This window comes from Saccostrea echinata, unplaced genomic scaffold, assembly GCF_033153115.1.
Source record: "Saccostrea echinata isolate AGI-Se365-2 ecotype Australia unplaced genomic scaffold, CSIRO_AGI_Sech_v1 ptg000056l, whole genome shotgun sequence".
Classification (NCBI taxonomy): domain Eukaryota; kingdom Metazoa; phylum Mollusca; class Bivalvia; order Ostreida; family Ostreidae; genus Saccostrea; species Saccostrea echinata.
Window position 1 is genome coordinate 2148092 of NW_026889805.1, and position 27852 is coordinate 2175943.

Genomic DNA, 27852 nt, shown 5'->3' on the forward strand with positions numbered 1-27852 from the left:
CCCAAAAGGATCTACACGTCTTATTGTTGTTTATTGACCCAACAGATCCTAAACAAACGGAGTTGTTTGTTGTATCGTTGTTTGTTGACACAAAAGGTCTTAATCAAACAAGGTTGTTTGACTTTTTATTGTTGTTTATTGATCCAAAAGGTCCTAAACTTTGCTGTATTGTTGTTTATTGACCAATCAGGTCCTAAAGAAGCTGGGTTGCATGGCTTATAGATTTAAAGCCTGTCCAACATCCACATTTAAGTCAGTGTTGTAAGTTCTCAATTTGCAATCAGATTTCATCATTTTTAGCTATGTCTTTATACGAATGTCCTCAACACTAACTCAGGGATGAAAGTATTATAAGTTTATGATTATGATAAATAAAGTTTGATAAACAATACTTATAGGTATTTCCTGTTTCAATGCAACAGAATGCTATCGGACTTTGCATGCAACTATTTAGTCAATTTGTATCATTTCATTGTAAATGACATCTAATTATTCTTAGTCCTTTCACGAACAATGGAGCTGGAGTCAAGGCGCATCAGAAGTTATCTATTCAAACCCAGCTTACTGATGAATATTAAAATAGATAAATTGCATGTAAACATTGCATGTAAATTAACGCATGTATAAATGTTGTTTACCAAGAAGACCTATCTCTCGAAATATCCCTCCATTTTAGGATTATTGTATTTCGGATGCCATCGTCCCTTTTTGCAGTAAAGCATGAAGAGTTAAGAGGAACTGAGGGCTTTGTAGACTGACTAGACTCTGTTGATGATAGATAAGGTTTCGGGCTATGGATCCTGGTCCACAGTCTAGTATACACGGAGTGGTGCACTCTGTGTCTAGAACAAAGAACATTTTGCCGTATGCTGTGTTCTACTTTACGACATGTTGTTGTTTTTATGCCCTCATTGCTGGACCCGTCCCAAATTATTTAAATGTCTGATTGGGTCATAGGGTTTGTACCTTTACAATCGTGAGTAAAGGGCTTCCATGGATCGCTGAGCTGGACGAACTATATCGTCCAAAAAACCCACACTATGGTATATATACACATGTATGTGTATTCTTAAAATAGACTTAAAGTTCTTCCAGATCCGCGTATAATTCTCTGTTTGTAAACAATAGCGCGTGTCCTGTCAGCCCACGGAGGGAAGTTATATGACGTAGGTGTCTCACTCCATTTAAAATTTCTGACTGTGATCTAAAGAGAAGCGATCATTAAATGTTTCCTTTGGCCAAACAAGGTACTAAGACATACGTCAGTTTCTACAGAAGTAGAACATACGCCAGCAAAGGTTAAATTTGACTTTTTTTTTCATAATAACTGTGTACTTCATAATTTTACAGAACTTAAACATGAAAATAGATAATTCATATAATATGCATACATGTACCTTCTTCGACAGAAATATATTGTTATATTTACATTTCCAATGTCTTTGTCTGAGATAAAATTACAAATTGTAAAAATACTTTATTTCTACATAAATCTACTGGTTCATCGATAGGCGCGGTTAAAAAAAAAATCACGTGCGAGGCGGGACAAATAGAGACAGAATCGGGGCTATTCGCACGGGAATCAGGAGCATGTAAATATAAGGAATAACTGTCAGATTTTTTGGATTCATGACGATGATCAATCGATTGGCTTGCGTGATAATTTTATGCATAAACGCCTTCGGCGTTTATGCAAATTATCACGCAAGCCACTCGATTGATCACATCATGAATCCAAAAAATTAGACAGTTATTCCTTAAATGAATATTATTCAAAACAGACCTTTCATTAATAAATTTTACCTTGATTTGGTCTTATCGTGGGGTACTTGGGTGTCAAATGGATTATAACATTGTTTTCAGTCCAACAAATGACATTCCTTACAACTAGGGTCAAGGTTACAAGTTAAAGCCTCACCTTTTCTTTTACGACACGTGACGCTACTGCCGATGACGAATCGACGCATTTAAAATTTCGTCACGTGCTAAAAAAATACGCAGAATGCTCTTCACGCTTATAGGAAGAATCTAAAATTTTATCTTTTCATGTTTAGATTTATCATAAAATTTGATTTTATTTCTTGGAGGTCAACAAGATGCCATGTTTGTTTATTTCACCTGTTACCAAATATTGGAGTGGTTGGGCGACACAAACTCCATTAGAAAAGAAGGTACATACATGTACATTATGGGAAGTACTCCTTTACTATTTATTACAGCACCTTTCGGTGAACGGTCTATTTTTAGCTGTGGTTGTACACAATAAACATTGTTTATTGTCTTTGAACTGAAATTGACAGGTTTGCCACAGAAATAAAAGTAGGCGCCCACTCTCGCATGGACGTCGTGCACTCTATACGGAAATAAAACAAGGGGATGAAAACGCCGTTATTCTTAACAATATCCTAACATATGTTGATATCTATATAGTGGTTTTAGCTGAGGATAATTTTCCCAAAATCCGAGGATTATTAATTAATTATGTATTTTCGCTATGCAAATAATTAAATAACATCGTGCCCTTTAAAAGATTGATTGTCTGGAATTTGGTTTTAATCCGAGTTTATTTTTACACAAGATTTGGTCGATAGGAAATCCCTACGCTCGGTGGCGTTCAGTCAGTTTCTATTCATATTTCGCCACAACTATGTACCCAGACACGGCCACCCTCCTCTGCAGATGGTCCCTGACTCACAAAGAAACTGATTCACGTTTAAATCTTTTGTCCCGTGACACACATTATGTGGTATGCCTTACGATTATTTAAGCATTCGATCATAAAATATTTAAAATTTTTAACACTTTGCGTCAGTGGGTCCACTTCGTAGTCTACATCACTTCAGTAAACTTTAACACGCTCAGTTTTTCTGTTATCTCTCACTGACACAATACAGGTAAAGTGTAAAAATGATCAAGCACTAACAATGGATTGATTAAATATGCAGAGGTGTGGTGAGCTTGGTTTTAAGTCCTTAGTTCTTGAATAACCTGTCCTGTCATATTCCCTCTGATCGCTCGGCAAAATTCATGATGCGCATTTTGTGGTCACCTAATTTATGCTTCTCAAGAATTATTTTAAGCAATTTTTTAAAATGATAAACAGGAAATTAAAAGTTAATAATTTGCAATAACTATCTTTAATCATTATACAATTTGTAGAGCTGCCATTAATGTACTGTAAAAATGGCCTTCAGAAATCATCTGAAGATTTTCATTTCATAAGCATATAAACATGATAAATGCTAGGTTATATAGACACAACCGTAATGATTACATAAAAGGGTATTTGAAATATCTGTAGGCCTATATTTAATAAAGGTTTTGAAATCTTAATATAGATTTACTCTGCTTATGTAGTAAGTGTATTGCACACAATTATAATTGCGCAACGGTGTGTCGTACAGCCTGTGATAACAAGTCATTTCTGGTCATTTTTCGGTTCATGAGTCAGCGCTGGTGAATGAACCTAGTAGCTACTATGACGACATTCATGTTTTCCTTTATTTGTGCAGGTCAATTTATAAATAGAACTCGTAGTATTCGGGAAAATAACAGCGTAACTTTTACAACCAAGAATTTGATTGGATATGTCGAGTAGAGCCACTTGTAAGCTTCGTTCTGATTGGTGGATGCCCGAGACAAGCACGTCATACGCCTGAAAAGAGGATGTAACATGTTAACCAAGTCATTAGACATTCACAACTCGTGGTGATCACTTCGGTAATTGTACGGAGTGATTAAACAAACTTTTAAATTTTATTGTTTACATTTTTTGGATTTAATTGTGAACTTAAATGGTCACCATGAGCAGCGAAGCTCAACGTCTGATGGCTTTGTCTCTTGGGAAGATTGCTGCTTCTAGACAGCAACGTGGGGGCATTAACCTACACAAGAACTTGCTTGTCGCCAGTGTGTTACATAAAGCCAGGACTGCTTACATGATGGAGAATTTACAAACTGTGCTTGCAAACAGGAGAGCGCAGGCGGAGGCGAAGGAGCAGGCCAAGAAAGAACAGAGACTTCAGATAAGTACGTCTTCAGAAAATACTACGAATTCTAAAGATAGCAGTACGCGTGACGCTTCAGTCGAGGTCAAAAGGTTGAGAGTTGAAAACGGAACACCCATTCATGAAGACAAAGAAAATTCGCCTCCTACCAAATGCTTACGGGTAGAAAACGCCAAAATTGAGTCTGAGAAACCATCGGAACGAGCGGAACCTTGCCAAGAAAAAATCGAAGCGAATAAGCAAGTTGCGCCATTGGCGGATGCAGGTCATCGTACTGAGGAGAAAGAGGTCACGGATTACGTCAGCAAACCTACACAAAACTGTACTAGGTGCGCTTCTAAGCGGAGGCGTTCCCTTGAAAATGTGTCCGATTCTGACAGTTGTGTTTTGGCCAAAAAAGCTAAAATGGAAAATGGACCAATTAACGAAGTGAATTCTGACAATTCAGTTGAAAACATGCAAACTGAACCTTCTCAAATTACGAATCTCGTCAGCATATTCAGCACAGGATTCGATGGTCTTTGTGAAGACTCATCGAAAGAAAGTGAAACAATGGACTCCAACAACAATGAAAAAACATTTACTGCGAGTGAAAATTTATTCTACGCAGTTCAATCGATAAATGGATTTACAATAAAAGACAATGGCGTCTCCACGTGCAGCACGGAGGTCATTGACAACAGTCGTGACTCGATCTCTATGGCAACACCGATTGCATTGACCGTGTGAACTCTTCGTCCTGTGGGCGGAACAGATTGTGACAATAAACACTGCCTATTTATTGGTAATTACTCAATTGTCCACTTTCTGCAAACAAATCGCTCAAGGGCTACCGTTCCGCCGTTACGGTTCACTTGCCACAAATAGCAGACTGTGTTCATGCATCGTTGACCTTTTGGTGCCGAAGCATTTGCTGATGATTCAGGCCCAGGCTGACTCGCGGCACCACGCAGGGGATTGTATCAATTCACGTTGTGAAGAGTAAACAGATGAGTGACGCGACCTATTGATAATACAGATTACAAATCAACAGCTCGCATACCAATGACTATTTATTTATTTATAAATCTTTTATCAGATTTATTTTTATTGTGAAACACAAACTTTATCATTATGCAATGAAATTGCAATGCAAATTTCATGTACATTTATTTGCCACATGTGATCTCAGAGAAATCAAATCGCTGTATTTAACTGATAGGGAGCAAAATTATTCATTTTTATTTCTTTTTTGGAGAAATTTTATATTTAAACGAAATATGAAATCGACCAAAGCTTCAAATATCATCACTGTCATGATGGATGAATTTTAAAGCGATGACGAGATTTTTTTTTTTATGGATGACTGGTTCATCCTTGTGGGACAATGAATGTAAGGCGAGAGAAAGCGTGACTTTTACCGGAAGTGTGTATTAGTGCTGTGAATCATTAAATCACTGTATATATGAATTGTAAACAAGTGAATATGCAACTGGTTTGTGAGATATTTTAATGTTATATATTTATTGAACAATGTCGAAAAATTGTGAAAAAACCCCAAAAAATCAATTAAAAATTCAAAGAATTAATATGCTGACTTTGTCTTTATTTGGACAATTATTAGAGTTTTTGAATATACAGAAGGCGCCACTAATAAAGGGAAGAACAATGTATGTGGAGAACATCTGGTAATGCAGATGTGGTTGATCGGTAGGGACAGCTGTGGCTTTGTCACAGGCCATCAACGTTTGTTTAGCAGGTTTAAACGTGTACTGGAATAATAAAGCAAAAACGAAACAAAGGGATTGGTATCTGAATGGGAATATTTATACAATAACACAAATGCTGACAAAACAATATGTGGAAAAAGACCATTTTATTATATGTAGTGTATCTGTTTAAAAAAAAGCCAAGAGCAATTCGAACAGGATTGGATTGTTTACAACACCGACTAGTAAACATGTTGACGTGGTACAGTTCAGTATTTGACCTCGATGACACACCTCTAACGATAATTCCAATGTTAAACAACTTATTGTTAAATGATTAATTCTCAAAAACCAAAACTTAAACTAATAAGAACCCGATTTCCCGGTAATTCAGCGATAAAATCCAGTATTACTAACTAGGTCACTGTTATAACAGGGATTTCCCCTTCCCATGTCGTATTATGCAAACATTCTATAAATAAACAAGGGATTTTTGTTCGTTTTCCTTACCTCAGAGATTACGCTTTTGTTTTTCTAAAAGAAAAACTCCAGAATCGAATCCATTTCTTGTACTTTCACTACATTTACATTTGGCATAATTAACTTTATTATTTAAAAAGATATTTTAAGGAAAATATTACATTTTCTGAAAGATCATATGAGGCTTTAGACTTATAACTTCAATTCACATATAACTGGGTGGGCAGTATTAAGCGGGTCATGTTCTCACGAGCTTTTCCAACCTAGAATATATATATATATATATAATATAATTATATATATATTCATTCCAACACAGAAATTGACATACTTTGGTTTATTCCACCTACCAAAAAATTTCCAGATTCCAAAGAAGTATTTATTACGTAAATTCATTGAAGCAATACGTAAATAAATAAAACAGATAACAGGTTTACATTTATGATACAAATATGGAAATAAGAAATAAATTGAAAAGTAATTATCAAATTTTGTGCTTTGCAAAACAACGTTAGATGTATTGCTATTATAGTCTATTCTATTTTAATGAAGGCATTATTTATCAGAAGAAAATAGCACGTGTTCCTCCGGATCATTGAATATAATTGCATAATACAATAGTCTGTGCGATTTCCCTTTTATTGCTCAAGGCACGTATCTTATGACAGAACAACAATTAAACATGCTATTTGCTATATACAAATTACTGCAAATAGACGATTTAAATTTCAACCTGGAGGTGTACTTGCAAGCACGTGCATGCTATCACGTATTAGTACCAGCTAGAACTTTCTTTGAAAATCAAAGTTGTAATATTTGTCACCATCTTAACACCATAATTAATGACAGTGGTGCAAAATAATGGAACTTTGACCCACTTTTTCATTCTATTTATTTAAAGCATCAAAATAATGTAGTAATGAAATAAAGATTCTTAAATAACCTGTATTCAAATAATTATGTCTGTAATGTATATCATTACCTACAGGTCTATAACGTATATCATTACCTATAACGGTCTATAACGTATATGTATCATAACCTATATAACGTATATCACAACCTATATAACGTATATCATAACCTATATAACGTATATCACAACCTATATAACGTATATCATAACCTATATAACGTATATCATAACCTTTCACTGCTTACCTCTTTTACACACTATAGCATCATTTTGCACTTTTGTTGACTCAATTACTATAGAGAATCTTCTCAAACCATTGGTGTCAACAACATACTTTTCTATACATTAACAAAACTCAAGTGCATGAAACATGAACATGGTTATACTTTCTCTCCAGGAAAGCGCAAACCCGAACCCGATCAGTATAGGTTCGCACTTTGGCAAGACAGTGCGACTTTTTTTTCTGGTGTGTAGAAGTTGAACACGGTATCTAAACTAAATTTATCGGCGGCGGATAATTACAGCGGATAGAGTTTGTCCTCCCACTCCCGTCCGCTCCTTAGTACAGACAATAAATGCTCTTTGACACGTAGAACACGAAATCGATATCCGTTTCCATTTCATTCGTGTCTACAGCTGTAGAAACCCATTCTCTCTTTGAAATTGCTGACGTCACATCCGTAATAAAAGTGTCGTCATGAGCTTGTTCAATATTCTATCTTTCACATTATTTGCTATAAGATGCATAAAAAACAAGTATTCCTTTTAAAGAAAGTTAAGATGTCAAATTTGTGGCCTATGTAATGGCACATCTTAATGTTCAGAACAGTCTACCTTATAATTATCTACTTACTCGAAACACCAAATCGTCGGATACCCACGGTGATCTCGTCTTTTACTCATCACCCGTGGGCAAACTCACCGAAAAATCGCCGTATGTAATTGATATTCGCGGGTCGTTTGATTGGCTGCTCCACAGAGTCGCAAGTCAACAAATTTTAAAAGTTAAGTTACGTACGTATGTTCGGCAATGACAAAAACGTTTCCGTAGTTGACACACGGATTGCAAATAAATCCACTCACCGGTGCATTTTGCATTCTGAAGTGTTCCAATTTTCTGATTGGTTGTCTTTAATCAACAAATTAGCATATTTTACAACGATATTTCGGCGAGTTTGTCCACGGGTGATGAGCTAAAGACGAGATCCCCTTGGGTATCCGACGATGGAAACACCCGTACTTTCACGATAGGTAGACTGGTTCCCTGGCTCATCCACTGCAAGGCAGGAGAGCCAGGTGGCGTTCAATCTAATGCTCTTGTATGATTGGTCAGCACTATATTCGCTCAAAAATGGTCAATTTCTGAGTCTTTGCCATTAGACTAATCACGGATATAAACGTCAGCCAAATACGACGTAATAATGATATAATATATCTGATATATTTAAGCATTGAATTGTTATTATTTGAAAGATGTAGTCTCATTATTGCAATGGTGTGTGCAAACAAATGTGTGTTACTGAATTTGTTTGCATGCATTTATAAGACAATTTAATACTTATTTAAATTTTCATTTTTCAATTCCCGACCTTCTCTGCAAATGTGATTTATATTTCAAAATCCCTGTATTATCCTTCGGGTAAGTAACAATTAATGGAAGAGCTATAAATGTTCAATGTGAGCATGAATTACTTGCACGGTGTTCAATGTTTGTGACGTCAAAACAAAAATCGTAACTTAACCTTACGACCTCTCCGTCTGTGTTATGATGTTTTGTAAGCCAGGGGAGGTCGGTATGGTGGCAAATTTCTGCCCCCTACATGCAAGATAAATTATGTTAACATGCAACATAATTATGTACAACATAAAACATGCCCCAAGATCCTAATTATTGAGGGTCCTAAACTTCTGAAGTATTGGCTAGAATCACTTCCTCCCTGGTTCTGTTAGAGGGTGGTCAGATAATTGGTGTCACGAATGGATTCACTTTTGGTACGACGGCTTCAAAAGCTCAGCAATTTTGATGTTGATCATTCCCAAAGACACTTCAAACTTTTCTTGCTCAATTTCTGAAAGAAAAGATTACCATAAAGATGTATGATATCTATCTCATGTATAAATATATGACAAATAATAAACTAAAGCTATATAAGACAATTGGTTCTTTCAACCTGGCAGATCAGTTTAATACTGTAGAATAGGAATTTATTATCTTGTAATTTTTTGTTCAGATTAGGATTGATTTCTTTTTAAACTAATGGAAGTTGTGAAATTAAAAAAAAATAAAGAGACATGATTGTGTCTAAGTTAATTAACCTTGAATATGAGAGAGAACATTGTAAATTACATAAACTATGTACCCTTAAAAACATTCAGCAAATAAAGTTAAGGTATGAAAAAAAGTACATTAGTAAATATAATTTATATACCATATAAAACATTCAGTTTTGCCTTGTCAATGGCTCGTCTTTTGTCTCTTAAGCTTCTGATTAAAAGCACCTTGAACAGGAGTTTGGACGCCTATGCTGCCTTTGATATATTAATTATCCTCCATATCAGCTTACTCCGTTAACTGACCCTTGAAAAGAGGAAAAGACAAATTTATAGGCATATGTAATTGCTTTAAATGCACATTGGTTAATTTACAATGTAACAAAAATATAGACAAAGCAAATAACATAAAGTGAATATATAGAATACATTTGTTCTAGGCTTCAAACATGCGAATACAAGTACATATACTTTATTTTTGAAAAATTAATAAAATATTAAATAAACTGTTATAAATACATGTAACTTCCATGCCTCAACAATTCAGTATTGAGTAAGATAATATATTAGTACATGTATACATGTACTTCTTTATTTCTGGAAATTTATATCTGCGACTAAGGTTATAGGTTTGTGTAAGAATATGATGAATGACATTGACAAGGCGTAGGTAAAAACTTGTGAACAGGACAGAGAACTGACATAGGAAACAAGTTAAAAGCAACAACTTCTTAAAATAACTAAAGTACATTTGAAAGAGTGGAGTCTAAGGTTCATAATAACTTTTCTCAATGCCTGGCTAACATTGATAAACACATAATTTCAATTCTTTTGATTTTATTGATTAGGAAAATGATTAAAAAATCTTACCTTTGTGTAAATTTCCATACAGCTCTCTCGCTCTTGTCCTTTTTATGAGCATTCCTGTAAATAATGCATGCATGATTTTATGTCATAGAGTATAGTCATTTTTAATATTTATACTTAAATAAAATGTAAAATGATTATGCATGTAGCATTTAGCATGTTTAGATTACCTGTCAAAAGTTATAATTGTTATGCATTATTAAGGAATTAAGAATATAAACCTCTTGTTACTTGTTCAATAAAAAAAATCTTATGCTATAAAACATTAATTAATAAAAACAATGTTAGTTTATTTGTGCTGAATGATAATTTGAGCAGGCTCTCACCATTCTCACAAGCTAGGTGACTGAATGACTTAGCATCTACATCTACATATTAGGACATTTCATCAAACTTGATGATTATATGCCGGCGCTGTGCAAATCGAGTACTTCAGCTATAAAATAATAAAAGTAAGTGCTGTGAATGATCATGAACATGCATTAAAAAATAGATACAATTATTTACAATGTACTCTGTAAATGTAAGTAGTACATGTACTAAGGAATGTTATTAGCTAATAATCCGGACCAGAGTTCTGAACTGGCCCCAAAGAGGCTGCCGACACCACTGAGCATGGAAGAGAAATAAATTTCCATAATGGGGGGGGGGGACTATATTTAAATTATCTGTGCAAGTACTAAAGATCTGAAAGTAAGGAAGACTTGAAATGCCTTTGTTGGTGGTAGTCTGTGAAACTAAATAGAGGCTTGGGTCTACCGCAACTAAGTTGTGCACAACTTTATATCATATAGACAGCTTATAGAGCATTATTAGTCTACCACCGTCTACACGTTTTTTCTTTGTTGTAAACATGGTAAAGATAGCCAATTTAGATGTTGCATGTTGCAACATATTGGAGACACTAATAGTGTTATGATGTCTGTGTACGATGTAACATGGACTGTCGTGGCGCAATTGGCAACGTGCCACTAGCATATATAGCGAGGTCTAAGGACATGTACGAACGGAGGAAATTCGGGTTGAAATCCACACATTGTTCAAACATATTTTGATAAGAGATGTTTAGAGTTGTACAATAATTATTAAAGAAATGAAACTCGCCCTAATGGTTTCATCGTCGGGCATTCTATGTGTGTGGTGCCCAGACTGAGGAACAGTCAATTATCCATTCAACTTCAAGAACACATAAAATACTGATTACTGTACATTGTACCTACCGGGTCTTAAAATGTCTGCATCTTTTGTCAAAATACAAATTCCATTCCAAGCTAATAATGACTGCAGTTCCCTTCTTCGTGACACTCTCTTTCCTTCTGTCCAACAATACAACATGGCAGCCGAATTGTTGAATTTTGGCGGGCTGTAGTTTAAATTAATTGTTCATCGAGCCCGACATCGATCCCGACGTAATTGTACTATGAGCCGACAGTTTAAGAAAAAATTCTAAGTTATTTTCCACAGCTTTCCAGAGCAGAAAATGTCTAAGTTTCTCATTTTATCAGCTTTTCCATAGAATTCCACAACTTTCCAAACCTCAAAATGTCTAAGTCCAAATTTGTTATTCAAATTCCAAAAGATTCCAAAAACTTCCAAAAACACTTTTAGACTCTTGTATGGAAATGTTTGGAATTCCATGGAATTCCAAAACTTTTCCAAACCCTTTGGAAAATCTACATTAGGGAACATAATTATTTTGTTAATAAGTCGCATGTCTGCATAATTATGTTGCATGTTAACATAAATAAGTCGCATGTCACCATAATTCTGTTGCAGCTTGCTTGTATGATGTCGTATACCGGCTTTAGTAAGTAATTTACCAACATTAAAATTAGATTCTCAAAAAAGATTGGTAACTTGCATGTCAACATAATTATTTTGCATGTTGACATAATTATCTTGCATGTTGACATACTTTTCTTGCATGTTGACATAATTTATCTTGCATGTAGGGGGCAGAAATATGCCACCATAGGTCGGGGCCACAGCAAGAGATCAAAGTTTTACATTGGAATATATAGGGGCATGTTTTTTTTAAAAATCTTCTCCTCAAGAACAACTGGACAGTAGAAGATGGAAGTGTAGCATGATGTAGATTCTAAATTGTTGAAATCATGCCCCTGGGGGGGGGGGGGGGGAGGGGGAGGGGGTCACAATAGGAGATTTTAAGTTTTACATTAGAATACAAGGAAACAAATCTTTAAAAATCTTCTCAAGAACCACAGGACCAGGGAAAAATGAAACTTATGGTAAGGCTTCTTGACATAGTAGATTCAAAATTATTTAAATCATCAACACCATGGGTGGAATGAGGTCATACGAAATCAAAGTTTTACATTGGAGCAAAAGGCCCATAGGCCAAAACGCTCACCTGAGTCGACAGGCCCTGCTGTTCTTCAGCAGGAGATTTTTTTCTATTATATATTCCAATGTAAAACTTCAGCAGCAGATTTTTTCTATTTTTTATTGCAATGAAAAACTTTGATTACCCACTGTGACCTCATCCTATTCTCGGGGGTCATGACTTGAACAAACTTGAATCTACACTACCTGGGGATGCTTCCAAATAAATATGATCAATCAGGGCTTTGCTGTTCCTGAGAAGATTTTTTAAAAGATTTTTCCCTATATATTCCTATGTAAAACTTTGATCCCTCATTGTGACCCCACCCTACCCCTGGGGGTCATGATTTGAACAAATTTGAATCTACTCTATGTTATGAAGATTTCACATATAAAAGTTTCAATTTTTTTTGGTCCATTGGTTTCATTTGAACAAACTTGAATCCCCTTCACCAAAATTGCTTGTGGCACGTTTGGTTGAAATTGGCCCAGTGGTTCTGGAGAAGGTCGATAATGTGAAAAGTTTACAGACGGACGGACTACAGACAAAATGTGATCAGGAAATCTCACTTGAGCTTTTAGCTCAGTTGAGCTAATAAATAGGGATTTTTTTTTAAAAAAAAAATCCTTCTCAAGGACCATTGGAACTGAAACGACGAAACTCATGTGAAAGCTTCCCTAGACAAAACCGTTTTCTTAGAGACTTTAGGCAGTATTGTTACATTTCTTTTATCTGAGATGGAAAAAACTCCTAAATTTATACCCGACTTTCTTCGTTTTTCATTAAAAATTACAGTTTAAAATATGTTTTTTCGTCTAGTTTATCAAAAAATTATGTCCCGAAACACCCTATTTTTGCAAGCCATATTTGTAAAGGATCATTAAAAGAACTCGTTTCTCAATTTGAAAAATCTGTAGGCATTTTTCATTTACTAGATCTTGACCTTAAGATAGAACAACTGATTTGTAAACATATCCAAGTTGTGAGGATTCAATTCATTTTTTTTAACCTATGCACGATAATATTAGATTTTGTCAGTGTCCATGCATTCGATTCCGACTTGACAGAGTATCTTTTTAAGGTTCCTTTATTTAGTCTCCCTGCACTAGTTTTATGCAGTGTCTTTAGGTAACATTAATAAAACAACACAAAAAAGCAATCAGCATCATATTTCAGATTCAATTAATGTCAACTCATAAAATGATGTTTATTGTTTGTTTAACCAAAGATGGATACACTAATGCAGGGAAAAAACAGACACAAAGATCTCAAAAGAGGTTTTTAAGTGAATCACAGCATACACTAAATATTTTATTAACAACTTATGATTCAGCATTGCTAAAGAAAAATGCAATCTCTCAGGTTCTTTCAATTTGAAAGATACTTTCAAAGACTATACAGCCTACGAACTCAAATTTTATTCCACGACCCTTAATTTTTTGTTTATTTACAGACAATTTGGAATAAAGAAGATTAAAAACAAAATTTTTGGATGAGCTTTTAATGACACTGACAATTGATTAAATCTGAAGTTTTGACCAGTAGCTTTATACGAGCAGACTGGCAGACGACAGGTGCTATACACGGTGCACGAGGAGTCTACCCTGGTCCCTTTTTGAGGTCACACACCGGGTTGTCGAGGACAAAGGTCATTCCAACACCTGAGTCAGACAACGTAAAAACTGTCCAAAATGGATGCCTATTAAACCTTTTAGTAAGAGTCAACAAAGATGTTTTTTTTCTTACATTTTAATTATCATGAAGTCCATATTAACAAGTCTGTAAAAAATACAATATATTTCTCTTAATTAATCACCAAACCGAGAGGCACCGCGCTAGTCATTACTGGGTGGTACTATTTGTCTATCATTATCATCAAAGGTTAGATCTATTTTGAGACTGTGTGTGATATATTTAACAATAGTTGTGTCTACTGTAGCTATTTTTACTTTCGCCAACCTATGCGTTGTTCATTAGATGTTTAATTAAACAGTCATTAGAAGAATGCGAAAAATGTCACAAGCACACTTTCAAAAAGCTCCCCATTTCTACTGAGTCATGTTTTACAAATGCATGCAGAACAATTATGATAAGTTTAATCAACAAAAAAGTAAAAGGCATATCAAATAAATATACTGTAGGCTAGTCATCCTCTGTTTGTCAATTTATTAAATTCCAAAAACTGTAAATAATTTAGCAATAGAAGATTAGAAAAACAAAACCTACGCCCAGTTTCCATAGCAACTTTATGTGCACTCATTCTGAGAGCTACTGTTTTTCTGTTGGGACGAGGGGCATCGCCATAGATCCTAATGACGTCATAACATGGTGTCCAATAGAGACTGGCGTCAGACGTTGCCATGATAAGATACCTATGTAATTCTGTTGTCAATAAAAATGTGGACTAAGTTTATAATGGATCACATTACATTGCTATTTACATGTATACTGTTAAGTAAAGGAGCGCGTTAAGTTATATCGGTGTGGAGGAAATCAGAAATCAATACGACTGAGCGCGGGTTTAACAATGATTTTAGCTGTATCATAAGTTTCGGTTCGTTACACTCGCGTTACACAATGAGAGAAGAGTTGTCCTGGGCAACATTGCAAAATTAAAAGTGTACCAGGTGACTTGATACCGGATCCGTGAAACGGAAAAATAAATACCGAGTCTCATCTTGGCCAAGCCAGGTGTGAAGAAAGCACCTATATCTAAGTAGGTCAAAAGTCATTAAGTAGAGCAGCCAGGAATCTCAGGCATTTCTCCTGTGGTGCGCGCGACATCAAATCATTTACTATGTGTATTTCTAATTAATTTAATTATACATTAAAATTCAACAAGAATGGGAATTGCTCTGGGCTTTGGCGGTTCAAGGAAGTAATAAAGACGAGATTTTATTGGTCGTCGTCAATAGCCTGTCTTGTTTTACAACTGTACGTGGAACGGACACAGACTATAGTAATATTTCGAACGATGGAAGCTTCACTTTGCTTTGGCGAAGTTCTAAGACGCCGAAAATAAATCAGGGCAATTGATGATCGCTTAATTCTGAATCAATTAAGCTCTGCGTCAGAGAGCGATCGTTTTCTGCTGTTTCACGCTTGAACAAAAACGTGAACTGTCGGTCTTCAAAAGTTTATTTCCATTTCTATAAAATTGTATAAAAGAGGGTTAACATTCGTCATTAGGACGCATGCTCTTTACGTCAGATTTGAAATTATGTTAGTGGTAGGACTATTTGTGTTCCTCTAGTTTTTGAACGCCCTGGATTTTCCAATTAGGCGTTACCGCCCTTAATTCATTGTCCCAGGTGAAATGTCTAGCGATTCTTGCTTCATTTTACCTGTGTCTAACAACTAGGCCATTGTCCGACCCGTTCAAAAGGTCACGGAGCAAGTGACGCCCAGAATAATTATCAGTGCTTCATTACATTTTAAATACAATAAATAAAAATAAAGTCGTTGCATTATGATAATTATGATCTTTGATCAAACAGCATTAGAGTGTGTAACTCCTGAAGGGCGGAAGAAGATACCGAGGAACACATACATTCCGTTCATTCCAACTCAGATGGGAGCAATTTTTTTTTGACTCGGAATTCTTCATATCTTACAAACATTCCACGACCCAAAAGAGCTGAAGAAGAATCATATCGATATCCAAGACACGTAAATACTAACTATAAAAGTTATCACATCTACTCTGTTTTGACAAGAACTTACCCACATTTTGTATTGTATGGTACAGAAGGTCACTCTGGTGACCGAAAGCATAGCATCATAACCTATTGACCTCACATCAAATAAGATGGATTTAAAAAAAAAAAAAAAAATCTTTAAATGGTAACGCCCAGAGTATGGTCAGACTATGAGATTTTGTAATGTAACGTCGGCGATCAGTCCTGGTCAAAGATTACTAGATTGACAGAATCAAGGTGTGAGCTTCTTAGCTTGCACAATGACAAAAATCAGCGAAATGTTACGGATTGAGTTATACTTTTTTGAAGAACGAATCAATATTTACTACATATTTAAAACAAGTAGTAATAAAATGGAATTTCTTAATATTTACTCCGTACTTATATGTACAATGTACCTGTACATTGTAAGTTTGTAACCCTTTATTCCTCGATATGAATATGAAACCATTTCATTCATGATTCGTACGACGAGGCACTTCCCGTCACGGTTCTTGACATTATATAACTTCCTGGTTGGTTTTTTTTTTTTGTTTTTCCAATCATGTCTATCAATGTTCAACCTATTACATACAGTTTCTGAAAACTTCAATAAAACTTTTTTTCGGATCAAAAGCTTAAAAAGGCACACTAAAAATTGTCATCAGCTTTAGTTATGCTCCTAAAGGCAAGGTATTGATAGTTACAGGATGGGCGTTTTCTACACAACAAACGGATGGGCGTCATTGAACTAGAAACTCCGAACGATGCCGATGCTTTATCATCCGTGTCCTGTGGTCCCCGCTATCGACCCGGACTACTGCAGGCTTAGACAGGTGGCTGGCAAGAACCAGCCTGACAAAACCGTCTTTGTTTCTCCTTCTGTGTGGTTCATTTTCGGTCCTGTATACCTGATAAACGTGCATTTAAGATCAATAGAGTGTGGAAAGACTCGCATGTTATTGAATGTGACGAGCGATACCCAACGGTCGTCACATTGCAAGTCCGAGCGTAAATAAAAATACGATCACATTGACCAGCCTGACGCAATTAAGGAATTACAATCACTTCACTTCAAATTCTGCTTGCTTGCAATTCATTTGATTTTGGGGAAAATCGAATTTATGCTTTTTGAATCATAAAATTTTCCATTTTTTGCATGATTCAAATTTACTTAGTCACTGAAGTAGATTTCTGTTAAGCCTTATAGATGCTAAAAAAATCTGTAAAGTATTTGAAGATTTTTTTTGTCCAAAACTTAGTCCGTGTGTGAAATTTGAGCTAAACGGTTCCGCACTGGGACGTCTCGGAGAAGAGAAATTTCCTTGTGTCAATGTGACCCCCAAACGGCGAGCACATAGCCCTAGGAGTCTACTTCCGCCTTGTTCAGGATTTTATTTCAATGTCCTGGTTCAATATCCGGATTCTGTTAAAAAAACGAAAAATAATCAGAAATTCCCTGTATATCTGCCCTAATGAAATAACAAAACAAAGAAGTTCTAAGATATAGTCACATTGTCCGAAATGAGGAAAATAATTTTTAAAAAATATTATTTTGAGCTAATTTCTAAAACACATACACAAATAATATGCATTATTAAAAACAACTGTTGTTATTCCTTCACATTTATTATTGTTTAAATCATCTTAATCATCACTGCATAAATATATACTTTTGTTTTAAAAAATGTTATCATATAGATGCCAAGCTTGAATGCACAAACAAAAGATTATTATGTTAAATATCAAAAAGAACACCAAGGCGCCGAATGATCGCCGCACTGGAAGGCCATCCTTATGAGACATAAAGACAAGATTCACTGTAACACAATAAGTCATTATCTCATAGTGATTCCCTTATCAAAATTCATTACATCTTATTTCCGCGTGACAATTAACTTGTGGTTAGAAATTGCTATACGTCGAAAAACGCCGAGGCTTAGACTAGGCTGTACTGTAGGACCCTCTGTTAGACTCTGTATGGCTGCTGCTTACTAAATCCTTGACAAGTCTCCCTGCCCAAAACATGTTTACCTAAAACACTTATAGTACTATTAAATTTGAAGTACCAAAATAAAGCACCATTAATTATGTCGAAGGTCGCTTTTCGTTTATATATTTTTGATCATTTTAATTTTTAATGAAGTGTTTTCAACATACTTAGAAAGTTTATTTACAATTCTTACAATTTTAGTTTAAGTGAAACTAACTTTTCTTCAATGTGATAATAACTTTGTATCGCCTTTTCTTCCTTTATGTAATACAGTACGTTGTTTGATTGAAATCAGCAACTACATGCAAATAATAGGGAGGAAACCACGATTTATTGTACAGGAAAACGAATGTTTGGAATTCTAGGCTGAGCGCTATTTCCTTATTGTAAGCTTTGAATAATATACGGAAATGGATTCCAAGATAAATTTAAGAAAAATAATTTGAGAAAAGAAAAGGAAATCTTCTGGTTAATGATATACATGTAGATGACCTGTACTCAAATATCCGCCCATTGCTTATCGGTTTATAAGGTGAAAGATTTCAAGTCAGCAGAAATACATATATAAGAAAAAGTTTATTTGATGTATACTATTACATATCGTGTGTAAGTTAAACATTCTATTTAGCATTGCTGAGTCAAGGTCGGATTATACTGAGAATCAAGCGAAAGGCTATAGGCTTGCCGAGCTTCGTGGGAAGCTATAGACTATAGTGTATGCATGTATTTGACCTCTCTGAAGAATAGATTATTACAAACCAGAGGTCTCTGAAGAGACTGCAGCTCCAGTGGTTTAAAATTTAGATAGAAAATAAGTGAAAAAATTCTTTATCGACATTCATTGAGATACTGTTAATCTTTTGCCTCTTATAAACATAGGTAGGACCAGTGTGTTTACAAATTTTTGACGTAAGTAACACTAGATATAATCTACAGGGTCCAATGTGTTTATATATTTTGACATACGTAACAATATAGGACCAGTGTGTTTATATATTTTGACATACGTAACAATATAGGACCAGTGTGTTTATATATTTTGACATAAGTAACACTATAGGACCAGTGTGTTTATATATTTTGACATAAGTAACACTATAGGACCAGTGTGTTTATATATTTTGACATAAGTAACACTATAGGTGTAGTATGCATACAGGGATAAGGTGTCTTTTTCAAGTGGATGAGAGCTCTAGAATAAAATATCAAAATGATGCACAATCTTGTGAGTCTGTAAGTAAAAGCTATTTGTATTGTACACGTTTTTTTTTCTTTTTCAAACATAATAAGTTATTTTCATAGATTTTTTTTTATTTTCATTAACAGCACAAACGCCACCGTCGCAAGACACAGGTTGTGTTCGTGGAAATAGAATGGACACGAAACCCGTCGCTTGCAACGATGCACAAGCAAATTTAATTTGCACAGAAATGTGTATTCTGATTTTAGAAACACGGTCAACATCGTTCAAAATTGAAAATCCGTGGACAGAAATTTATGAACCTTATGTTAAATTCAATTTATATGAGACAGACACTTAAGGAGTGGTTTATTTAGAGTCTGAGGGATAGGTCTACGACCATTTGAGCTAAGCATTTACAAACAAGACTCCCTCAGAATAGACTGGTCAGTGACCTTGTACTCGGCCAGAGCCACTAAGAAGTAAGAGATTTCAGGCCATCGACCCTTGAAAAGAAAGCACTAACTGCCGAGTAACTAGCATAAACAACACTGAATATCTTCTTCGTAAACAACTAAATGCCGACATCTAAATTTCAAAGATATTTAATTGCTTCAACAATTTAGAGTACTCTAAACTTTGTTCACTTAGCATTTAATGTAGAAAACATGATATAATAACTGTTTCATTTCACGTTTAAATTTGTATTCAACCTTCACATAAATCATATTTGGAACTGCATAGTGGTAGATCCAGGTTTAAGAAGAAAAAATATATTCAAAGATATGTTAATAAACCAAAAAATAAACCAAAAAAGTCAAACACAAAAATCCTTTTTCATGGGAATTGGACGACACATCCCTCTTTCCTTCATCCTTACTTTACTATGAAAACTCACAATTTTTGAAGATGATACAATTGAAATAGCATTCGTTAAATATCAAGTCTTTCTTCATTTAGGGGAAGAGGATGCGCCCCTGGATCCACCCATGTTGCAGCAAGGAAATACCGACTCTTTGTCATTATTATCCAACGTTGATGTTAGTGTTAGGGCTTGCACTCTGCTTCCTACAAACATGCAGTATATAGGGGATGAACCGGAATCCTTTGGTTTGCTAAGATGATGATGTATTATCAATTTGCGGGCCACAGGTCTCGGTAAAACTAGTTACAAATTATTTCCATATAGATATTCATGTAACTTTTCAGTTATTTAGTGCTTGAATATCATTTGTAGATTTTTTTCGTGGTAAGTAGAAATTTTGATCAGCTGATTAATATAAATTTTCCCTCGATTATAAGTGAGATAGCCTGCATAATAAAGCAACTGCAGTCTTGGTGACTCGATTTTTGATTGACGCTTTTGACTCTTTACTTGAGTTATTAATTGTCATTTCCCCGTATTTCGCCCATATTAATACCTTACATATATATACCTTGAGTCTTGTGTGACATATGTAAATGTCTTCAACCTTTCCGATAAGACGTTTCTTTATTTGTTACAATTTGTACAAAGATTAATTAAGTCACCGTTCTTTTCTAGTTTGACGTTTGCTTCCCTTTTCTGTGTTGTATTTATACCAGACTTCCGGTTTTTGTTGATATATATTTCACAGTATCAGTAGTTACTTGTTCTGCTAATTAATTCCTAATCACACCACTGATCTGTTTCCTTTCATCCTCATCTACGTCATGGGTTGTTTTTCATTGCACATAAATATTGATCTGGAATTAAATTTCGGTGTAAAAATAATTATGTTCTCCTTGGATCTATTATATATAATATCGATATGATTTATCGTTTTGTTACAGTGTTTCATAATCGGAAAATTAATACACCCATTACGTCATCAATACTGCAAGGTGCTTTTGATTATTATATATGATTATGTAAAAAAAAAATGTTCCTTTTAAGGAATTTTATTAACCAAAAATGACAAAGTTTGCAGAGGCCTTATAGTGGGTGCAAAGTCCCCTGACTTAGAATGAATCAGGTAATCTCTCCACGAAAAGGGAAAGAGGGAAAAATCTTTCATAATTAGTGGTATGATAAAGAATTTCTCAAATAGTAAACTGCACAACACACAATGAGTAGAAGGTCTTAACCGACTGCCAAAGTTTATCGGTTTTATCGATCAGTTGAGGCCAATACTAGACCGACGTGGGGTGGCATTTCATGTGACAGGAAAACATTTCCTCAAGGTCACGGTCTGAATTGAGAATATAGGTGCATGCCTGTCGTTTGTTGGAGAGTCACAGTGTAATGTGTAATGAGTAAACAGGAGACGTAAAAAAAAGGCATGTCTTCTGCTCATTGTTTTAAAGTAAAAGGTCCACCAAATATCCAACAAATGAAGGAGTGATCATGTTCATAGACATCTCCAGTGGAATTGATAACATATCCATATTGTCCCTAACATTCTACTAGACACCATGGCCATTGGAAGATTGATTGCAGTACACTCTATATGTTTAGGGGGGGTTTTGTCTAGAAGTTAATCTTGGGTCATTTCACAACAGGTGCTCGTCCCTTCCGTGTTGACTTTCACTGATAACTCCCCCTCCATTTATAGCTCTATAAAAATTTTACCCAGTTACCTTATAAAGAAAATATCAGCTTGTTTATTCTATTAACATATAATGCAGTTGTACAAGGCTTGATTTTGTTTGGGTTTTTCTTGGGGGGGGGGCGGTATTCTTTGCATTCGTATTGACAGTGAACTTAGGAAAGGGAAGATATAGAATGTTTCTTTAAAAAATAAGAATTAATTCCTGAAGTATTGATAGCATATTAGTTTTTCTTCTTTGTTGAACTTTTCTCAACAAAGGTCTTTTGTACTTCCAGTGAAATTGCCAAAAGAATCCCCCCCCCCCCCATTAGCAACGGATAAATCTATACAAAATGAGCGCAAGAAATGAAAAAATATTAATCCAAAATGGGCGTTTCTACTTGAACAGTGTAAGATGTCATGTTTCTTCACGCTTTAAGAAACCTCCTGAAATGCCTACCAAGATAAAAGGGATGTTATTTCATCATTCGCTTCTGTATTTCAAACTATCAACACATTTTAAAAGCTCTCAGCATATCTTCTGATTTATGGGAAAGTAAAACGTTAGGAAGTTATTCATCAATTAAAAAGCTGCCACCAAGTGTATCATATAGCCCTGCCAAATTAACATACAAAAGATTCTATTTCATAACAGACTTACTCAACACTGGCAATGATCGGAGGTATATTAGTCAGATTCTCTTTGTAAACATTTAATACCCGGTAGGAGTTTTATCAGCTTAAATAGTCACTCTTTTTAAATAAAGTTCCTATATACTTTTCCGGGGTCAAGTTTTAAGAAGTGCTCGGTGTTTTTATTTCAAAACATCCGGGTTATTCAGACTTCCATGTCTGCCCTCTGTCACGGTTTTTTAATTTTTTAATATACATAATTTTCAGGACAGGAAAAACACTTTTTCAAAGAAAAGTGACTACTAAGAAAAGGGTACTTGTACACTGTTGACAAAAAATCATTTATTTGATTAGTAATTAGTGGGCTGCGGGTTCTCAACAGTGTTTTCAGTGTTTTCCATCAGAATAAAATATTTCATGATGCAATGGCTTAAACTTCAGGCTGAAGTTTCAAACCTGTGACTTCATTAAACGTATATATATATATATATATATATATATATATATATATATATATATATATATATATATATATATATATATATATATATATATATATATATATATATATATATATATATACACAGATGTATTTGAGCACCAGCAATGATACTCTTGTATTGCTGATAGAGTGGGCAGAGAATAGACTGCTCAACTAAGGTGAGCTGAAAGAGTGGGCAGTTGACGGAGCTGGCATTTGACGGGGTGGGCAACCAAGGAGATCAGAAAGAGTGGGCAGTTGATGGAGCTGGCAGTTAACAGAGGGAGCAACCAAGACGAACAGTCTAAAGAGTGGGCAGTTGACGGAGCTGGAACTTGACGGGGTGGGCAATCAAGGAGATCAGAAAGAGTGGGCAGTTGATGGAGTAGGCAGTTAACGGAGGGGGCAACCAAGACGAGCAGAAAGAGTGGACAGTTGACGAAGTGGGCAGATTACAGACTGGAAAACCATGGGGAGCTGAAAGAGTGGGAAGTTGAAGGAATAGCAGTTAACAGAGGGTGCAACTATGAAAAGCTGAAAAATGGGCAGTTGACGGAGTGGGCAGAATACATTCTGTTATTCAAGAGACGAATATTGCCGAACGCCTGATTTTAGTATACATATCAAAATTCTTATATGACGCTATTTGCTTCACCTGTTTGCCATTTGAATTTTTTTTAGAATTCAAACCTGCTCTTAAATTCTTTTGATTCTTGACTTCATGACTTTATTAGAAACAATTGAATCATTGAAAATGTTATCCTTTTTATAACAATATCTTCGTGATTAACATTTATCGTGATATTAAATGACTGATGGAGTCAGGCCCATCGGAATGGTGGGGGTATGGGGACTGCATCCCTCCCCCTATAATTTTGCCACTATATACTATATACTAGAAAACAAAGGTAATTTACCGTTTAGCTGCAGATCTGTAGCTCGCTGGTCTGAAAAAAAGTGGGATGGACGACCAGAGGCCGGTCTGTCAATATTTTTTTTCGGAGAGATACAGCTCTGCAGCTATTTACTGTCGTGTCCGCCTGGTGACCCCCCCCCCTTTTTTTTTTTTTTTTTTTTTTTTGATCATCAACATTTTTAACTTTGAAATTAAGCGACATTAACATTTTTTGTGTGTATATTGCAATGTTTTGGATTATTTCAGTAAATAGGTCATAGTTGTTGTAATATCCTACTGTGGGACGTGCAAATCCGTCACACCGGTGAAAACCAGATTACGAGGTAACGGTGTTTGTTTATCTGTCTATCCAGCACAAACAGGCAATCGCAAACTTTTTGACAAGGAAGAACATTCTATTTATAGGTAACTGGGCTTTGTGTGTATACATATAGGTCTCGGGGTTTTCAGGTCACGTATTACTATTGACGGAAGTTTTACATAGATCTATAGTAATATGAAACTGGGCAGTAAAATTCCCACAGAATTGTTTCTATTTTAAACCTATCGAGAAATTAAAGTTTTGAAAAGTTTCATTTCAGTTGCAGAAAATATCTTATACCATTATCTCAACAGCTACTCCCACATGAACAACATTACAATTCTAAGAAAAAATTGACAAAGCATCATTATTATTCAGAATTATTTACTAATATTTGTCTATTTTTTTTACAGATGAAATGCAAGTGTTTGCTTGATAAACTGTGCGCAGTTCGATCTTTCTGAGATACATATACATAAATAACATTGTCTCCCTGTCCCACTAGAAAGTGAAATAGTAGAATTCTTCACCTTATTACTATCTCAGGTCCCAGTCAAGCACGTCACAAACTTACCACGGTGAACAGAATACTCTGTTATCGATTTGAACATTACAGTGATATGTAGTTCTGTAGACCAAGGAGATAATGTGATGTTTAAAGCTATTAAATATTGATTTTTACGACAGGTAGTATATAGTACAATCCTTAAGATACGCATCAATCACGCGTCAACCCCACAACTCCAAACTCTTAAGTAGGATAGAAAGAAATTATCATAAAATCGATATTGTATCTCCGTGGTAATTTTGGAATATGTAGGTAATATAAATTACTTCATAAATTGACTTTATCTTCTACAAACATACTTTGTCTTTATTTGATAAAATTGTTACAAACTTTGTAATTCTACATTTTTATGTAAGTGTTCATGGTAAAAAAAAAAATAAGCAAATCGTTGCTTCATTCTATACATTTCTTCACTACTTGGATTGTTTTTACATATGATACACCATCAGAAATATTTTTGAAAAATAAGAGTTGAGAGAGAGAGAGAGAGACAGAGAGAGAGATTGGAGGAACGAGACCAAATTTTCTTGACTATTTTTTAAAATTTAATTCTCAAATCTTTTTACAACATTTTACATTGAATTAAAACAATAAGATGCGTTTGATGAGAGAGAGAAAGAGAGAGAGAGAGGGGGGGAATAGCTGATGCCATCTGTTTCATTGGGCATCAAACTTTTCCTTTCCATCATTTTACATGAAATAATTTTTGTGTTCAATAAAAAAATATCTTTTTTATATTTGCTGCGCATACATTCAAAGGTTTCTCCGTACATTTGCCTTATAAATGTATTTAAGCTAAAGGATAATGGTATTTTGAATATTGGTGTTATTTTCAATAAAACCTAAAAATAAAAGATTTCTTTGTAATATTGATTACTAGGCCAGTCTTATCTTCAAGAAAAAGTACAAATTATTCTAGAAATAATTGTATTACATTCCAATAAAAGGTGTTGGTTCCTTCTATAAGAGTGACAAAAATTGAAATATTTAGTATCAGTTTTTAAAATTATGTATAAAATTGAATTTACTGCTAAGATCTTGGTTATAACTCTTTATGCATATATCTAAAATCTTTTCCTGAATTAAAAGTTTAACATCGGTACTCATTATGAATTTTACATTAATTTGTGAAAGATCCACTCCGTCTCGTCCTATCACCGTCCTGTTAAGTTTAAAGTAATACATGTTAGAAATTTTATCGTCAGGAAATTCAAAATCAATAGTAAATTGTTTGCACTGAATAACTTGGATAAGATAATATATAGTACAAAAGAAAGTGCATGAGGAGGCCACAAAATCATCTGGTGGTCGCCAAATAAATATCTGGTAGCTGTCTTATATATAGTCATCTGAGGCCGCCACATGATGTAATCTAGAGACCGTCAGGTAAATATCTGGCTATCTGGCGGCCGCCACATAATCTGATCTGGTGGCTCTAGATATATTTATTTGGCTGCCACCAGAAACTTATTTAGCGACCACCAGATAGAATATTTCAGCTTGCGTAGCTTTGTGAATATTCCTATCATCTCCAGTTAGCAGTGTATGCCTGAGCTCTGGAAAATTCTCTTACTGTTTAGATGGGAACGTTAGAACATGATTGCCCCTCCCCCTTTTTAAGGTAACTGGGATCACTCAGGTGATGAAAAATTAAACAATCTTCTTTCAGAGATGTTATTAACAGCCTTCATCACAAATTCAATGTTCATTCACATCATAGAACAGTGTGAAAATACTTTTAATATTACTCGTAATATAACAATTATATTTAAGTGGAATGTAATATGTTTATGTTTACTGTTGCTGATCGTCGACATGTATGCCGGAGGCATACGCTTTGTTTTACATACATAGTTTATTAAAAAAATGTACAATAAAGGGACGCTCTTGAAATTATACATTATAACACGCTAATTTATTATTACATGCTAATTATTTTGTCTCGAGTCTTCATTGTACACGTTATGTGGTCTTTTAGCTATATTATCAACTATATTATTTACTGTTAAAATAAAGTTCAAATTAGAGACTTACCGTAAACTATAAACTAATCACAATTAATGTTGCTCTCTCTCTCTCTCTCTCATAATTTATTTTAACATTTTCGAGTGAAGGGATTGCCCCCCCCCCCCTTCCTCCATGCGATTTTAGCATGTAAAAAAAAGAAGGAATAATAAAAGGAATATACAATGTAATGTTTAAAATTCACACACACCCAATGGACAAACAAAATATAATTTTATTTCATTTGATTTAAGTTTTTGATGCTATTAATGTAGTTCATCATATACAAGTAGTTTTATTATGGCAATTTTAGAGAGAAAAAAATGTATTAGAAGTATCAAACTTGTATCTAATCCTTCTGACTTTTTTGTCAATAAAATATGATATATTCTATATTTTTTATATTACTATTATCACATTTTATGAATGATTATTATACTTACATGTTCTGTTTAATAATCATGTATGTAATATGCTCAAAAGGGCCCCGATTTGGAATAATAATAAATATATACGTACTATAATGTAATAATATTTTTTTATAAATAGTACACATTTATAAAAAAAAATTCTGTCTCAGAAGAGGGGGTGCCCCCCCCCCCCCAGTCCCTTCTCAGAAGTCTGGCGACGGCCTTGCTGGAGGATGTGATGAGAAGCGATGGTACCCTTTAAGGCCATTGGTTCTCTAGTTTTAATGAGTGGAGTAATTTCATGCAAGTATGTAGTACCTGATTGATTTCATCATTATAGGAGTGTCGGTGCACTTTAACATCAGACCCATTAACACTACCAGACAGAACCTACCGAGGCGAGAGATTTTACCGAAGCTCGCTTCAGTGGAGGCCATCACAGACAATAGTGCAGGAGTGATCTGCTCGTACCCCAGGGTTAAAGTACGGCAAACCTTGATTGTCGTTTGATTTGTCCTGATATTTCATGTGTCGTAATAATGCATTTTTAACCTTTTTACTAGCGAC

At 34.8% G+C, this 27852-nt stretch overlaps 1 protein-coding gene and 1 long non-coding RNA gene across 2 annotated transcripts; one reads left to right on the forward strand and one right to left on the reverse strand.

Annotated features, from left to right (window-relative positions):
• The first annotated feature begins 3670 nt into the window (after positions 1–3670).
• LOC133173736 (immediate early response gene 2 protein-like) lies at positions 3671–5575 on the forward strand. The gene has a single exon (XM_061308760.1). It carries the CDS (start codon positions 3795–3797, stop codon positions 4734–4736), a length of 942 nt encoding a protein of 313 aa, XP_061164744.1. The 5' UTR covers positions 3671–3794; the 3' UTR covers positions 4737–5575.
• Positions 5576–8577: 3002 nt separating this feature from the next.
• Positions 8578–10285, reverse strand: LOC133173683 (uncharacterized). The gene is made up of 3 exons (XR_009719061.1): positions 10233–10285; positions 9521–9669; positions 8578–9160 (listed from the first exon to the last, which is right to left on the reverse strand). It is a non-coding gene; the product is annotated as an uncharacterized LOC133173683 (long non-coding RNA).
• Positions 10286–27852: the final 17567 nt, after the last annotated feature.